Source organism: Sycon ciliatum, chromosome 13 (genome assembly GCF_964019385.1).
Source record: "Sycon ciliatum chromosome 13, ocSycCili1.1, whole genome shotgun sequence".
In the NCBI taxonomy this organism is placed as follows: domain Eukaryota; kingdom Metazoa; phylum Porifera; class Calcarea; order Leucosolenida; family Sycettidae; genus Sycon; species Sycon ciliatum.
Genome location: NC_088655.1, coordinates 19,585,356 through 19,602,802, shown reverse-complemented (window position 1 = coordinate 19,602,802; position 17,447 = coordinate 19,585,356). Strand labels below are relative to the sequence as shown.

General features: G+C 46.3%; 1 protein-coding gene across 3 annotated transcripts in view; it reads left to right on the top strand.

Annotated features, from left to right (window-relative positions):
- Positions 1-1,119: 1,119 nt before the first annotated feature.
- LOC135829803 (uncharacterized) overlaps positions 1,120-17,447 on the top strand; it is a 57,734-nt gene continuing 41,406 nt past the window's right edge. For 2 of the 3 annotated variants that reach the window (XM_065342191.1, XM_065342190.1), the window contains exons 1-3: positions 1,121-2,263; positions 15,227-15,304; positions 16,945-17,038. In XM_065342191.1, coding sequence (XP_065198263.1) covers positions 2,162-2,263; positions 15,227-15,304; positions 16,945-17,038 — 274 coding nt within the window. In that variant the 5' untranslated portion in view covers positions 1,121-2,161. Of the gene's footprint in view, positions 2,264-15,226; positions 15,305-16,944; positions 17,039-17,447 lie in introns of all 3 variants that reach the window. The other variant, XM_065342189.1, reaches the window with a different exon arrangement.

The window sequence follows — 17,447 nt, the reverse complement described above, 5'->3', positions numbered from 1 at the left end:
TCAGCCATTCCAAAGGGAAAAGACAGCTGGGGCCACTTCAGTCTTCAGCAGCGATCGGTGATGAGGACTATCACCGTGTGGTGGTGTTAGTGCAACAATGATGGGCGCATGCATATCGCTTTCTATTGCAGCACCTACAGCCGTACAGGCTACACCACGGTACTGAGATATGACTGCTACTGCTAGCACATCTCTTCGGAGTCGCGCATGCATGGCCGGTGAAGAACGTCACGTGTGCTGGTACATGACGTACATAACATTGTATGATGTAGTCTTGTTGCCGCGTCATGCTTGTCCATGACTTCCTCACACTACCAGGATACAGTGTACTAGTAGTAGTAGTAGTAGTAGTAGTAGTAGTACTAGTAGTAGTAGTAGTAGTAGTAGTAGTAGTAGTAGTAGTAGTAGTAGTAGTAGTAGTAGTAGTAGTAGTAGTAGTAGTAGTAGTAGTAGTAGTAGTAGTAGTAGTAGAAGTATGTATTTTTATCATTTAGGAATGATCACACTTGCACTGTACACCATGATTTCTACTTCTAGTCCCTCTCATTCTGTTGTTCTGGCGGAGGGAGGGAGAGAGAGCGAGAGCGAGAGAGAGAGAGAGAGAGAGAGAGAGAGAGAGAGAGAGAGAGAGCGAGAGAGAGAGAGAGAGAGAGAGAGAGAGAGAGAGAGAGAGAGAGAGAGAGAGAAAGAGAGAGATTGATAGAGGGAGAGAGATTGATAGAGATAGATAGATAGATAGATAGATAAATAGATAGAGAGAGAGAGAGAGAGTTTATAAATCTCAGAATGAACTCAGGACAATCATATTTGGAGAGATTTGAAGCCCCAATGTAGCCTTTTCATCTTTCCACTAACCTCAAACCCTTCAAACCAGTCCTAGGATTGTAAGCGATTACTAGTATTTCCTAATTTCAACCAGGAGGACATCATAAAAGCACTGATGATGCCCTCCTGGATGCGTGGTGTTGCCCAGGACTGCTGGAGTATAACAGGTTGGAGGTTGAGGGGAACGAATTGGCAATAATCCCGGTGCATTTACACGACGTCTTTGTAATCATCCTCATTGTGGAAGGACTCATTGAAGGTGTGGTCTAGCCGGGCCTACGGCCAAGCCCTGAGGTCCGTGAAGCGCATCCTGAGCTTGCGGCGCACTCTCGACCAATTGCGAGATTCAGGCTGCCCGTGAGGCCTGTGACACGGGTCGAGAGACGGTGGAGACAAGCTGAGGAAGACAGGTCTGCGTGGGAACGTGCCATGGGCCTGCTGGTCCCAAGCTGCGGGCAGTGCAGCTCTCTTCAAACCAACTTCAGAGTGAACTAGCCCCACTCATCTGCGTTTCCAATGACACCAATCTAATCTGAAGACCAGCACTGCGCGCAGGATTCCAGCCAGGCACAGTCATCCACCGGTCGTGCGTTGGAGCGTTTGCGTGGACGGAATCATGGTGGAGGATGTGCTCAGCTGTATTACTATTGAATAGAATTTATCAAGAGCACTTAGTTGGAGCATGCTTCCAAGTAGTTCCAGGGCTGAAATCAATGTTCGAGTGTTTGCAATAAACCATAATTATTACATGACACCTGACGACTTGCAGCACTAGAGCAGAGGTTCATGAGCAGATAAGGATATGCTTGCCGTGTGGTTTATGAACGGTAAAGTGCTGCGCTTGTTCACGTTTCTGACTGGTACCTCGTCACATCGTTCACGCTGGTCGCTTCCTTGCTCGTTCGTCTACAGGGGCGAACATGCCCGATTCCCGTGCGCCTGACTTCCTCCGCAGAGGCGACGTTTTTGGTGTCATCCATGTCACTGTTTAGCGGATCGTGCTAAGGGAGCCGTTCGGAAGTGAGGAAAAGAAAGGAATGTCTTTCGCTAGGGCAAGTCGTCTCTGGTTGCATCTCATAAAAACGCGCGTGACAAGATATTTCGAGCTCGTTAGAATAAGTGGTGTAGTTTGCTCCAAAGGTTTCGTCGTGTGAGAGCTTCCTGCTCTTGGGCCAAACAGGACCTTGTCTCTTTCTCCTTTACTGCCAAAACAGGACATTTCTTGTCTCTCTCTCTCTCTCCCGAGACGCCTCGCTTAGGTGCACTCCGCATAACAACGGGATAACGGACCACGAGGCGTGGCGGTTGTGCCCGCGTCGGAAGCCACATCGCTATCATGGAAAGCCACCCGAAGCTGGCGGTAGTCTGGCGGCAGGCAGACAACTTTCCCAAGATCTTGTTTCTCATCCTGCTGCACGCCGCCTTGGGGAGATCACAGGTGAGTCTAGGAGAGGATTTTGACTATTCAAATTGTCTTTCTGATCGATCACAAAACAATAATGAAACGAAATCGGCCCAAATACTCCCAGAATTGTGAAGTTGGTAGGGAAAGCGCCAACTCACACGTGGGGAGAAGCACACATTTCCTCTATTATCGCCGAAATGACCACCTCAATTCCGTAATCACACATACTAGACGAACCTCAGCGCTACACACTGCTCCGATTTCGTCTTATGAGGCTTACTCGTGAACATTGTTCCCGAACGCTCGTATCTTTGGCCATCATACACGTCGCGTCGGAGAATCCCTTCTTTTCGACGGCACGTCTGGCTGGAGAAGGTTTGCTGCTCATTGAATCGTCTCAGCCCATACCGGTAGTCAATACAAACACTCATATTTAACGTATAACATAGACCGTTTTGCGTGGTCGGTTAATGAAGTGGCCGTGCTCAATTTCGGACATCCAGTCCAATCTAGCCGACGGTCACACGCACTTGGGCACGATTGCAGCTTGTCGCAGTATTTTCGAACGCCTACTTTCTCCGTGACATTGCACACCACAATCGGGGTAGACTCCAGGTAAACCCCCCGCAGCCTGTGTCACATTATGGCTCTCAACTAGCGCGCTAAATGTCGTGCTGCTAGTAAACCAAAATTATTAATGTGAGATAACGACGTGCCCCGTGTCGTAGACTCTACTCCGTAAACTAAAGGCAGGAAGCAGTGAGGTCAAGGTCCATGGCGTGTGCTGAGTTGATTCGATCCGATAAGATACCACTAAGTGAGTGACAACTTAGTTTATAGCAGCAGACACGGTTCCTAGTTCCCCTAAAATTAGTGCGAAAAAAGACAGCACTAAAACTGCCATCACTCAGTGCCAGTCAAAAGAGCCTATTTTTGGATGTCTCTACGTGTAGATGTAGATGTATGTAGACAAGAGTTCACGGCAAGTGTGTGACGTTGTACTTGTAGTGAAGCACTACTGGTATAACGTCTAGGCATTGTAGTCTAATTTAGACTATCCAGATAAGCATGCCGTTTATTGGCCCGATCTGCCACCGGATGCTAAACTCGACATTCGAGTACCAGTACGGTGTACATCGCTAGTAAAGTCACAGCCATTGATTCACCTGATTGCAGACAGCTGTCGGAAACGCACCTTTGACCTGATACAGTCGCTCTGGATGGTCACCATCACTCGCTTCGCTGAGGGTGTCATGACTAATTGTAAAGGCTCGTTCTAGCTGGATTTGGTGCATTCGAATTTCGAACCAAACAAGCGACATCCAGGATCAGGAATTAGTGAGAATGTGGTTAAGTGGCGAACATCGCCACCACCAACCCTTCCATCCACACCCGCCTTCTAATTTTGCGCAGAGCGAGATAAACGAACAGCCAATCTACATGTACCTGCATATACCTGTGGTGCGCACAACTCGGACGGGTCGAGTAGCCATGATCCACATCTTGGCGATTTCATGAATCAGACATCTCTGGTGCAGGTGTGGATAGCCCAAAGGCCTCCTTCCAGATAGCCAACACTGACGAATGAAGTCGAATACTAGTACTACTAGCCACTCATCAGCATTCAGTGTTCTGCTCTGCTACAGTGGCAGCAAAGCAGAGAACTCCTGTATTGATCTCAATCATCGTCTCCATCGGATCGGATCATCTACACACCCGCCGGGCAAATTCGTCCACGTGACGGACACTTGCCACGCTGTCATGAAACACAATGTAAAAGGGGTTTGCAAGTCCTTAGAGTGTATCCTCCAGATTGCATTCAATCGAATGTATGTACCGGTATATGTCCTTCAAAAAAGTAATCTAGTCTTTTTGATAGCGTTCTATCAGTTGCGGGGTGTTGAAATATAATGAGTGGTTAATGTGGTTGATGTCTGCTATGCTTTCTTTTGCAATGCATGGCAAGATGAATATCTGCACGTAACGCCGACTTCTTTACTTTGAAGTAGATTCGTCACTTACGTCAGTTGCATTTTCCCGGTTTCAAATAATTCGTCAAGGTTATGCTATGCATCAGATTCAGTGTCAGGTTTGCTGCGTGATAGAAGCTCGCGGATGATTGAAACTACACGATATGTCTTTGACTACCTAACAATGACCAACATATTTCTTGAATTGTCCAATATACCACAACTGAACAATGGAGGCTTCGACTTTGGATACTGCGGTATTCTGCTACTCAATGCGGCTGCAATTACCCGACCATATGGCGATATAATGCCAAACAGATCGACGAAGTCCAAAAGGAAAAGGGACAATGGAGATGCGTGTAGTAGGGAACAGCAGAATGCTCCGCCGCAGATCGGGTCACTACATTTCCTGCATGAACCTGTCGGCTGGCAAGAATAGCCTTAACAGTATCGCCCGTGAACCGTATCCTTTACATTTTATGCCCACGACACTAAAACCACCAGAGTCACTTGACTACGCAGATTTGGAGGCATTGTTCAGCTCATGTATCAACCATGTACTTAGGTTTATACTAGAGAATGAGTGATACTGCCTAGGCTATGGAGCACCATTCAAGCCAACAAGTCCAATGCCATTAACTACGTCTACTGAATCATTTCAGTCACGATGCACACAGTTCATCTCTTCCTATGAAGCCACACTGTGCGTGCATGTGCTTGTGACACAGTTCAGGCACATCGTTTCCTATGAGTATGAAGCTACAATATACGTACCTGTACATGTGCATGTAGCGGCCACGTGACACTACAAAGAGGGGTTATTGTCTAGACATGCCAATGGGAGTTAGGACTTACGTGACCTGTTCCGGAAGCCACACATACATGTACATGTAACTATCCCTATCGCAAAATGATAAAGACAATAAGTATTGTTGGTCGACCGTAACGTTAGCAACTGCATTTCGATCGACAGTTCCCAAGATTGACACATCAAAGAGAACATATCCCCAATCAATCTGAGGGTGTGTAATAGTTACACCCAACTGCGGGCTTACATCGCCCAATGGGAAGGGGCGAAGGAGTTACACACGCTTGGTCACGTGCAGCACACCAACACGACATACAATTATGTACAGTAAAACCTGTGACTAACGACCACCCTTTGGGCCCACAGAAAGCGGTCTTTAGCGGCAGGTGGTCCTTAGTTAGAGGTTTGCACCGCACAACCATAATGTGAGACCGCCCATGCCCGGCAAAGTGGTCTGTAGTGCTAGGCTGGTCGCTAGTCACGGTGGCCTTTAGTTACAGGTTGTACTGTATGCGTACAAGGGGTGATGGGTCCTTAGAAAGGCGCACAAAGCCTCGGAGCCCAGGGTAAACGTGGCTAAGGCCACAGCCACAGAACATAAATTATGCGACTACTACCTGTTTAGCTCTCTTAGTCTTAGAGCTGCAAACGAAAATAGCTTTGTTCCGCAATTACACTATACTGTCGGTGCAACACTGTAATGATCACCCCGTGTCAGGCTGAGTCGCTGTACTACAGTTCACTTGTGCACGTACACGTACAAAACGGCCCTCACACGTGTAGCCTACGCCGATCACACGTACTGTGGGTCGCAGCACGGCTGGAAAAATTCCTTCCGCTTCCAAGCAGGACTTGAACCTGGTGCCCTCTGTTTCTCAATCATGGTCTTAGACCTTCCCACTATGCCTGCCTGCTGCATCCGCTGCATCTGCGCCTTTGATCCTAGAGGGTGGTGGCGTTCCCACGGCGGATGCGGAAAACTCGGCTTCCAGCCGAGTCTCACGCGAGCCGTAAATTTATTTTAATTTTTAATTTAATCACACGTACATTTACGTGTATCTGCCCAAGACATTAATAATATTGCTTGCAATGCAGCAATGCATTGCAGACACTATTGTTCAGTTATTGATGCCAGCATGACTATACAGTAATGCAGGGTCGTGTTAGACATTCGCCTAACAGCACAAGATGTCAACTACTAGCAAGTAGAATGTTACTGGAGCCAGCAATATGCTAGCCACCTGCGGCCCGCCTTTGCAAGTCTACCTTCACATAAAACCGTGTGGTAGCATCTGATACTAAACCATTCACGCAGACAATTTCAAGAAAGGTTTCCCCAGGGTTTTTGCTTCCGCCCCATATCTACTCTGCGTAGAGGCAACCTGTCGACATCTTGCCTACAATGAATGCGTCTGATATAGCTTCCCATGGCATAAACCACACGTACATTTCGCAGTCAGTGATACGGCCCAGGGTTGCTCCCCTTACCTTCCAGTCACTGTCCAGTCAGGCGCCGTACGACAGTCCTTGGCTCCTGCTCGATGAAGTTTGGTCGTGTCCCGAGGCTTGGCGAGGACTCTTGCTCGTCGAACAGCAAGAACAGCTTGTGACAGGCGTCCTCCCTGATGTCAGTGTTTATCTTCGTCAATCTTCGTCAACAGTCAACTGTATCATATTATTGTGGCGCCTTGTGTGGTAGTCAGGCGTTCTCCCCGGCTGCAGCCTGTGTTTATCTTCGTCAACAGCATGGTGATCTACGAACTCAATTGAAGAATGCATGCCAGGCAAATGTCGATTGCCCTGTAATTCTCAACTTTCCTCGCACCTAGCGCAAGAAACGCTACCAGCATCAAAATGAATTGCAGCCCGCTATCTGAGCCATCGTCAGGAATGCATTTAGAATGGTAGGGCGTTTTCGGGTGTCGACTCTGAAAGGAACCGAATGCACATATCAAGTATTTGGCTTCGTGCGCGCTGGCCAGATCGAACCAGGCTAGCAATCGTGTCAACGAGGGTCGATAGGGCTGAAGGTCATTCAACCACCACAACGCTGCTTCTCCAAGTCGTCCACTGGGTTCACGGCCATAGGCACTGGTGAAGGGATCAGTCGCTCCGCCGAAGTAGAAAGAGAAACGGTAACGTATGTCGGTTTCCCACATTGGAGAATCTAGAGATTTTTACGTTATATTAAAATTATTTAATTAAGGGTGTTACAATCTTTACCATTGCTGGCGAAAAGTCAATGTGCGAACTTCGCTCTTACAAATCGCTTCGTGTTCTTGCCTTTTACATGAAGCTTCGCAATTTCGAGATTTCTGAGGGAAAGGCAAAATTAATGACGAATGGATCGACACGCCGCCAGGGTGTGAGAAAACGACATGGCGGAATACGTTGTTTGGTTTTGATTTTGGCAGAATACGTGGATAACGCCTGTGAGTAGATGGAGGGGTGAGGGAGGGGGGGGGGGGGGTAATTGGGGCCCACCGAGCTGACAACTGCTACACCAGCTGTGATGCTATGATTTACCATTACCGAGAGCATTCAAAATAATTCCTGTATCTAGTCAATTTTCCAATTTTCTTCCAAGCTAGCAAGTGAACGTTTTCAGGGTTTGCCAGGACACTAATAGTAATACGAGGATTGTGACTAATGAGGTCGTGTGGTGCCGAGGTATGTCAAGTGCTTCTGATGGAATTGATCGCGCGTTCGAATCTCGTCTGACCATGCCGTTCACATCTTTGGATTGTGGACAAAATGGCGCGGCTGCTACCTGTTCGATCGCCACAACTCGCCGTGACGCGCGCGCCCATGCTGTTGAAAACATCACAGGTCGATCACGTGAAGTGAAGTACAAGTACAATCCACGTACCGGTGCATACATAATCATTGTGCGTGTGCATGCGGCAGCTGACCTGATGAGATCAAACGAACATCTGCTCGTTCCTTTAATTAAGTGTAATACCTATCATTTTGGTACGTTGTGACTGTGATGTATTTGCCACTGCTAGCACGAAGACGTCGTTGCCGTTAACTTCTGCTGTTGACGCAGAGGAGCTATCCACCACCGTCACTATACAATGTTAACTACTTCCACTCACTGACCAAACAGTTCATTCCGTTTAATTTAACTCGCGCACTGCGTACATGCAAGTCGTCGTTAGCACGTAACGTTGTAACCGTTAGCTTCGGGTACTGACGCAGAGGGCGCAGAAACGTCTCGTAAAGCATCTCCGCTGGTGTTCGCGAAAAAATTCAGCGCAACGCGAATACGCACTACGCGTTGTGGATACGATCGGCTTGGTGGGGGATACGTGCCAGGATCCCGCGCGTGCAAATCAGCTCGCTTCTAGTTCTCACCTTGGTTTCGAGTTGTCGCACACGAGAACCACCGCGTGCCCTGTGGAGCGGCACTGCTAGTACAGGAAATGTTTAGAGTGAACGCCCAACGCCTTTCTTCCTATCGCTTCTGCGACAACTACATACACACTTCTGAAGTTCATGTATACTTGTACAAGATCTTCCCTGGATACAAAACACTGACAACTGATATCAAGCTGTATTGTACTATCAAAGCCTGCTCTTTTAATTCCATAATATATCATATCGCTGAGGAATGAGTGCGAGCTGAGTTTTCATTGGATGTGGGCGCCCCGCCACGACTCATCTCCACTGCCACGTCACACTGAATCATCAAGGGAATGTAACGACTTACAACATGTACACGCACATGCACAGTTCTGATCCTCTTTCTGACCGTACACTTATTATCGGGTTACAGCTGTGGACACTTGCTCATAGGTTCTAGGGACCGGCGGATTCTGCTCGAAAAAGTGGCAGATTCTGCTCGAAGAGCAGTGAAATTGGCAGAACCATACAAACCTTATGGCGGGCAATTCCTCGAATTCTGCTCCATTCCTTTATCCACATACCAAACATGCATGAAACTTACCAGAAAGAGTACCGAATTCTGCCAATTTTTCTGGCGGCAGAATCCGCCGGACACTTGCTCATAACTCGTATCCATGTGTCCATTTTGCTCAAAGTGTAACAGTAGCTAAGTAAGATGTACTCGGATGGAGAGCCAAGGATAAATTCATAATAAAGAAAAATGGACCAGGGAACTACAAGTTACGCTATAATGTCCACCAACACCACCATTAGTTGCTTGACTATCAGCTCAAGCGATAAAAACTGCACAACACTGACGTTCTACAATGTACTTGTACATATACATGTACATGTAACTGCCAATCAACTCTAGTGAACATAATTAGCGTAACTTGTCGTTCCCTGGTCCTTCCCTTCCTATAACTTATAAGTAAGATGTGATAATGCAGTATGTTTCCATACACAAAATGAACACATCCGGTTAGTGAAGGACTTCTAAGTTTTAAGTTTAAAAAAATATTGAAACTGAATTATGTGTTGTAACTCGGAGTTTCGTAGTTTGGCAAAAAAACTCAGCGAACATCAAATTAGTTGCAAAACCACAACACTCATTGAGCCTAGCAGGTACAATGTAAAAGTATGGTTCGGCCAATTTTACTGCTTTTTGAGCAGAGTCTGCCAAATTCCAACATTATCCGCCACTACTTGCGGCTGCCGTGCAAGTGGCAGCGAGTAACGACACTGGGCGTGCCTCTAATTTTGTGAATGAGTTCAGCACTTCTAGTATGATTCGAACATAGAATATTTGGATAGCCAAGTCACCTTGGTCACACCAACACCGATTTAACGCAACGGTGGGTTGCTTAGTTGCACGAGACAAATACAATTCAGGCCAGAGGAATTCGCTGTCATAAAAGTGTTCGGGTGCAATGGATGGCGAGTGTGTGCGTGATGCTAGGGCTAGGGCTGCGTAGCGACGAAACCACGGTCATTCCCACCGCTTGCTGCTACATCATGTACGTACACATGTTGCAATGGTGTCAAGTCTTGTACTTCTGCTCTCGCAGACGCGACAGGGGTGTGTGAAGGACATCTTCCTCTGCACTTCGCACGTCTGCCGCGCATCCAGGTCGCGTGAAAGGCGTGATGTCAATCAGATCTGATCCACCTTCGCCAACTAACTTACTTGTTCTGAGTCGCTTGTGCCACGCAAAGCAGAGAGCACAGGATGTTTGTAGTCAAGGCTTCGTGCACACCATAGCGTCCCTGGACTGGTCAGCTACTACTACTACTGAGTAGTCTACTAGTCGATCTAAATGTACCACATTTAGCATAAGATCATGAGTCATTCACCCAGATTCCACCATCACAAACGGCTGACGCTGAGGATGCAGTTGAGCGGCAACAGAACTAGAGAACCGGAAGGCGCTCCTTCTCGGCCGAGGCAGTGAGTTGAAGTCCTAGTTGAAAGCGGTGCCGCGGTGCCAGCTCCACAGTCAGTATGGCATACTGAGTAGGTTATGACGATCTTGCGAGAGATCACACGCACATTCCCCGCACAACTCAGGCTCTCAGTGCGTTGGAACTATGCAGTATCATACACATACAATTGTGCGATTGCTTCTTCCGAACGTTCGAAGACCTGGCTAGCATTTTACCGTTGACGCTAACTTCGACCGTCGGCCTGTACCGTTTTTTTGTGTGCTTTCAAGACATGGTTAGCATTTCGGTTTCTGACTCAACGATCGACTTGTGACGCCACCCTAGTCGGAATCTTACCGTTTCGTTCCAAAACGGCGGTATTTTGGGTGCTGGGTACGAGTACCGTCGGATTTAGCGTGAACGGCAAAAGCTAAACATGTCTATTGCGGTATTAGCTAGCCTTGCACGATAGTCGATACATAGTATGTTTGCCACGATCCAGACCCGCGAGCTACCGTGCAGGCCAGAGCAATCCAACCAGGTGAATGAAATCGCGCCCTGCGTTACGCAGCCCCAGCACCACAAACCCTGCTCTCAGGTAGATCTACTGTGCACTCGAACGCGGCCGTATATCCACGAGGTCGAATTCCTCTGGCCAGAACTGTAGCACGTTCACACAATAGTCAATACTGATGGCGGCTGACAGGGATACGAGGTATGATCAACGACAATCATTGCTCAAACGCACTATGCGCAAATCCCAGGGTGAGAGTTGGCTGTGGAGTCGTACATGTTTGTCCGTTCCTATCCTGAAAATGATGGTTTCTTTGAAGCAACAATAGGTTGGCGAAGGACACGGCAGGAGCAAGAGGTTTTAACGCTCAGACCACATTGGTCTTCTTCAGAGTGAAAAGGAGAAGACTACGATGATAACTATGTCAAAAGCCTAATCACTAGCACCAGCTGGATCAACATACTGTAAATATACAAAATTTCGGCGCTGCAAAATTTCGGCACCTCACAATTTGTGACATTTCGGCGGCGATTTATTTTCGGCGTGGGGTAGAGGGCATGGTATAGTGCAACAGATGCTGTGAAAAATTTCATCGGCGTTTTAATTTAGGCGTTTTGGGTCGGTGCCGAATATAGCCGAAATTAAATAGCTGCCGAAAATTTGTATATTTACAGTACATGTAGATCTATCACGAATACTTTGTGATTTAGAACTAAAAAAATGCGTTGAGACACTAGTCAAAGACGATGAAATGCATCTAAAAAGGTTTCGCACAATATTGCTCCAGGCATTTCGTTCTACTTGTGACCAAACTAATACTTACAAAGAAAATTCCTGAGGAGTGGTGTGCGAAGCTAGTGTTTCTTCGTGTGACCCGGCCAGTACGATGCCTTCGTGGACGGAGTGAATATTATGCACGTAGATCTACTAGTACAAGATGAACAAGGTATTAGAGAATACACGACTGACGCTAGGAGAAGTCTAAAAACTCCCCAAGCATAATGAGGGTCAGAACCGGGTTCAACACCCATATGGTTCAGATGGTCCCAACGGACCGGGGCTCTACCAACCGTGGCTGGTTGTAGTAAGGTCACTGTTTCCGAACACAGTGTCCTCCGCCTTGTTTCATGCTGTCAAGCCAACAACAAAATTAATGATGTTGGTTGGTTGGTTGGTATATTTTATTTTACTTCGCCAGAATGAACAGGCATTGCTGCCTTCTTGCCTGGACAAGTGGATTGTCCAAGCTCTCACAAAAAGACGAAGAAAAGAAAGAAATATTACATGAGAGTGTGAAGCATGCAATCTTATAAAATAAAAAAATAAAATAAAAATTTCCATGAGAGTGTGACGCATGCATGATGAGAGAGGAGAGATAGATATAGATAGAGAGAGAAAGAGAGAGAGAGAGAGAGAGAGAGAGAGAGACTGCTTTATTGCCTGGACAATACTCTTCGTGTCACGTGATTACTTGTGGTTGGTTTTCTGGAGCTTCATTCTCGCACCATTCCCCGAACTATGATTTACCATCGCACACAGCTGCAACGTACTACAGTATCACACCAATTTGTATAATACAATATTGGCTGGACACCCAGTTCTGCATGCAGTAGCAGCAACCATCCCCAACAGTGCGCCATTTCCCATTAGGTTAACTTACCAGAAAAAGAACCGAATTGCCAATTTTTCTGCCGGCATAATCCGCCGGTGCCTAGTTGGGTTTCAGTTCTCGTTATGGCAACAAAGAATTGGATTGAGTCTTTTTATTCAGATTCTTGGCGTTTTGTTCATTTCTTTTTTCTTTTCTTTTTGTATTGAGATTTTGTGTCATAATTATTATGTAAGCACATTTGCTTTATTTATTTATTTATTTATTTATTCAACATCTCCTGGCCCGTCCGAAGACTGCCAATAAACATGAGAGGTCAGGTGATAGCCAACCACGGCAAGCTAAAAGGGAAAAAAAAGAAAGATGCTGTCAGAGAGGGAAAGGAGATAGGGAGAGAAAAAGAAAGGGAGGCACATTAATAATACATGGGATCACTTCGGATGAGACAGTGTGGAAAGCTGGACTGTGAATTTCCTGATATCCTGGCATGTCTTAATGCTAGTAGGCAGGTTAGACCAAAGGGAGTATGCTGAGAAGAAAGGGGATTTCAAAAACAGAGAGGAACTAGCTCGGGGCAGTGATAAGGCATTGCGTGTTGGTCTAGTGGTAACAAACCAGTTGTACTTGGCAATATGTTTCGGGACTTGGGCTAGGAAGATTTTTTGCACAAGGATACAAAGATGCTGCTGATGTCGGGCAAGAAGAGGGTGCGTGGAAGCAAGTTTATAAAGACAAAGGGAGGCAAATGTTTGGTCTTTTCGAAACAGAATTTTCAGAAGCAAGCGTTGATGTACCTCCAGTCTGTGGAGTAAAGTCTGAGACAACCCGCACCAAGCTATATCGCAATAGTCAAATATAGGCAAAATGTACGACTTAAAGAACAATTTTCTGCAGTTATCATTCAAGTGTTGGCAGTGGGGTTGTAGCATACCTAAGGACGCACTCGCACGCTTGCACACAGACTGGACTTGTGGAGACCAGGAGAGTTGGCGGTCGAGAATAACGCCCAGGTGCTTGTGCTCGTTAACAACTTTAATAGGTGTACTATTTAGACCAGGAAAATACAGAAGTTGAGTGGGGGGCGAGGGAGAGAAGAACATGGCCTCGGTTTTGGCGAGGTTAGGCTTTGCCCGTACAAGAGGCTTTTCACTAGGTTGGACCGTGAGAGTGCTTCTTTTGTCTATTCCAGCAATTCAGAATGCTCAACTTCCTCTGGTGAGATGCGATTTGAGTAACAACGTCAACTGCGAAAAGGAACAACCAGAAGAAATAATTATCACGAAGTTGGTGATGTACTCAGATGGAGAGCCAAGGATCAATTTTTAGAAAAGAAAAGGACCAAGGAACTACAAGTTACGCAATCGTGCAAGCGTCGTGCAATGTTATCGCATGAGCTGATTGTCAAGTAACTGGTGGTGTTAGTGGACATTGTAGTGAAACTTGTAGTTCCTTGGTCTTTTTCTTTTCTATAAGTTGATAATGTGATGGACATGAAATTTTCTTTTCAGGGATTCTCCTATGGCAAATGAAATCCTACAAAGGGGAGTGTCCAGTGTGCAGATGGCATGTGTGACCGTCCCAAGGGCGGAATAGCTGTGCTCAATGTGAGCCGAGGTGCAACGGAGTCTGAAAAGGAAAACAGGATCAATTTATCCCGTCCAATGAATTGCGATTGTTTCGGCTCACTAGGTCTAAGATACGGTATCAGTGGAGGAGGTTACAAGCTATCGATCCATGGCCAAGAGTGTGAGTCCAGACTAGCCATTGGCGGATAATCCTCGAAAAGGTGGCAGATTCTGCTCGAAAAGCAGTGAAATTGGCAGAACCATGCAAACCTTATGGCGGGCAATTCCTCGAATTCTGCCCCATTTCTTTATCCACATACCAAACATGCATGAAACTTACCAGAAAAAGTACCGAATTCTGCCAATTTTTCTGCCGGCATTATCCATATATGCCTAGTCCAGACCTCTACGTCATGATAATGAATAGCTGCAGGGCATGGAAAGAAGAATGATTTGACGACATCCATTCCTTTTTGACCCACAGTCGCAATTTACATCGATTACATGATTTGCAAATACAAGGACTCTGAGACACTCCATTATCAAGAGAAAGACGCACTTGTAACTCTTCGTCCATGGCGTTAGAAAACTTGGCAGATTCCAGGGCCATGGTGGGACCGTATTTCGAAAACGTTGACCCACTGAGTTCGTGGAACGCGGATTTTCGTCAATAATGTTTGGTCAAGTATCCCATCTGGCAGGAGAACCTGAAATCTCCGTGCTATGGCTCTGGATTCTGCTAAGTGATCGACCCATACGGAACATATCATGGCAGACAATTCACCGAACTCTCCTTATCTATGCACAACACTTGCACGAAATTTTTTAGTGCATTTTAAAAAGGTTAATTAATGTGCGCAAGCTCCACTGCAGCCGCTTCATTACCTGGAAAACTTTACACACGCCATTCTCAATCCAAGTGGCCTCAAGGCTAATTAACTTTAAAAAATATTGGAACAATCTCTCCTCCTCTTCTCCTTCATGCGCTCTCAGCTGACTACCCTCAGTAGCCATTACACACATTACACACACCAATAAATCAACGCAGGGGGTACGGGTACTTCAGGTATTGTTACTTCACAACTTTGTTTAAAAAATTAAAATCTGCTAAAATCTAGCTGTTTGTTTTACTACAAGGGTTGGTATTCGATCCTGTGCGTATCTCTGGTCGATGAATGTCTTCTGCTATTGTATTCCCTGTTTCCATTTGCTTGGAGCAGACGTATTGTGCGGGAAACGCCAGATCGCTAACGTATGCTATTGACACCACAGCCAGCATGACCAACGACATTCAACAGGTATGTCCGGGGCTGTCACTCTGTCTGTCTACATCTATGGGAAAGTGTGCTTCTATCCATTGCTCGGTCTGTCAGTATGCCCACCTCTCTGTCTACTAGTATTATGTCTCTCTGTCAATTTGCCGTTCAGTATGTGTAGATGTGTGTATCGTGCATGTGTGTGTGTGTGTGTGTGTGTGTGCGTGTGCGTGTGCGTGTGTGTGTGTGTGTGTGTGTGTGTGTGTCAGGAAGCTGACTTTTCTTTCATTCTCCTGGGTGGTTACCAACAGCCAGTGCATGCCGGAGTATGTGGTGTGATGTGTGTGCGGGGAAAAAAAAAAAAAATGAAAAGACCAAAAATAGGGATTCACTGGCCAGAAAATGTCACTCCAAATAGCTGTATGGTGTAGACCAGGCTGAATAGTGACGGTCAATTCTTCAGCCTTGCAAGCTGTTGAATGGTGTAATCCCAGCACAAGTTGCTATGGCTTCTGCCGTAGCATTGCTATCATCGCCTCCGGCGATGGGCGTCAAAGGTCAAAGGTCAGGTGCGTGTGTCCCATATGGTGCAGTGGTATGTGCAGCGATTTCCAATCGATAGGTTGCGGGTTCGATTCCCGACGATTATGGTCACACACGTCTTTCTTCTCTTTCTCAGACTCTTCCTGACTTTTCTTTCATTCTCCTGGGTGGTTACCAACAGCCAGTGTATGCCGGAGTATGTGGTGTGGTGTGTGTGTAGAAAAAGAAAAAAAGAAAAAATAGAAAAAATGGAAAAATGAAAAATAGGGAGTCACTGGCCAGAAAAAGTCACTTTAACAGCTGTGTGGTGGATACCAGGCTAAAAATAATGGCGGTCAATTCATCAGCCTTGCAAGCTGTTGAATGGTGTAATCCCAGCACAAGTTGCTATGTCTAACATAGCTGTTCGCTATCATCGCTCCCGCGATGGGCATGTCTAAGGTCTAAGGTGTGTGTGTGTGTCTATGGCACTGTTGGTCGATTCGTCTACCTTTCATTTTGCTTGTGCCATTACTGGACAAGGGCTGGTTGCAAGGGAAGATCCTGACATCTATAAAGAACTCAATAATGGATAGGAGTAGAAATGATGGAATTGTACACCATGGCTCTTGTATGGGTAGGGCAATTTTAATGATTCTGACTGGACTCGTCCTATCTTTCCAGGGCTATCCGCCCAGGGGTACTACATGTAGTACAATCACTTGATACGGAACTCCATGAGCAGGACCCCTCGCAGCAACATTATAAAAACAGATATTGAGTAAAAACAGATATAGAACAGATGTGTCGGGTCATCCCCAGGTAGCCAGCACTTGGCGGAATAATGCTCAAAAACTGGCAGATTCTGCTCGAAAAGCAATGGCAGGACATACATGTACAAACCTTATGGCAGTTTTTGTATTGAATTCTGCTACATGTATAATTATTATATCTATTTATTCACATACCAAACATGCATGAAATTGAAATATGCCAGAAAAAGTACCACATTCTACCAATTTTTATGCCGACACGATCTGCCACGGAACATCCCAAGGGTATCGACGACAGCTGGAATGTTCCTCCGTAACGCCTGCACCTCTTGATAACAGTCTCGAAGTATCTCGTGATGTTTGATTTTTTGTCTATTTCTCCTCCAGGTATGCAGTCATACACAGCAGATATCGGAGACATTGGTGAACAGCCCCGAGCATCACATCCGTAGCTTCATCCTGGTGCCATTCAACGACCCAGGTAATGCTGTACTAATGGCTCGTAGATCTACCTCAGCGCTGCAGTGAATGATTATGTTATGAAGAGTACATGCGTAAATGTGTTATCAGGTGATATTGCATTATTGGTATTCTAAGGTTAGTAAGGTTGTGTCACATCAGTTGTGGATGGGTTTAGCCGGACCCCCAACTGTCCGGCATAAAGCGGCGAAAACGTTACTTTGACGAGAACAAGTGCGGAAACTTCGCGAGTAAAGTCAGTGGCAACCTTTTCTGCCGCCAAAAGTCCAAGATTATTTTGTGACTGGGCCTTTAGTTGCAGACACAGGCGCTAGGCGCATTGAGATCTACCTGGCAGCTCTAACGCTCTACCTGATTCCTCTCTAGCTCTATCAGATAGAGAAGAATCAGGTAGAGCGACAGAACAAGAT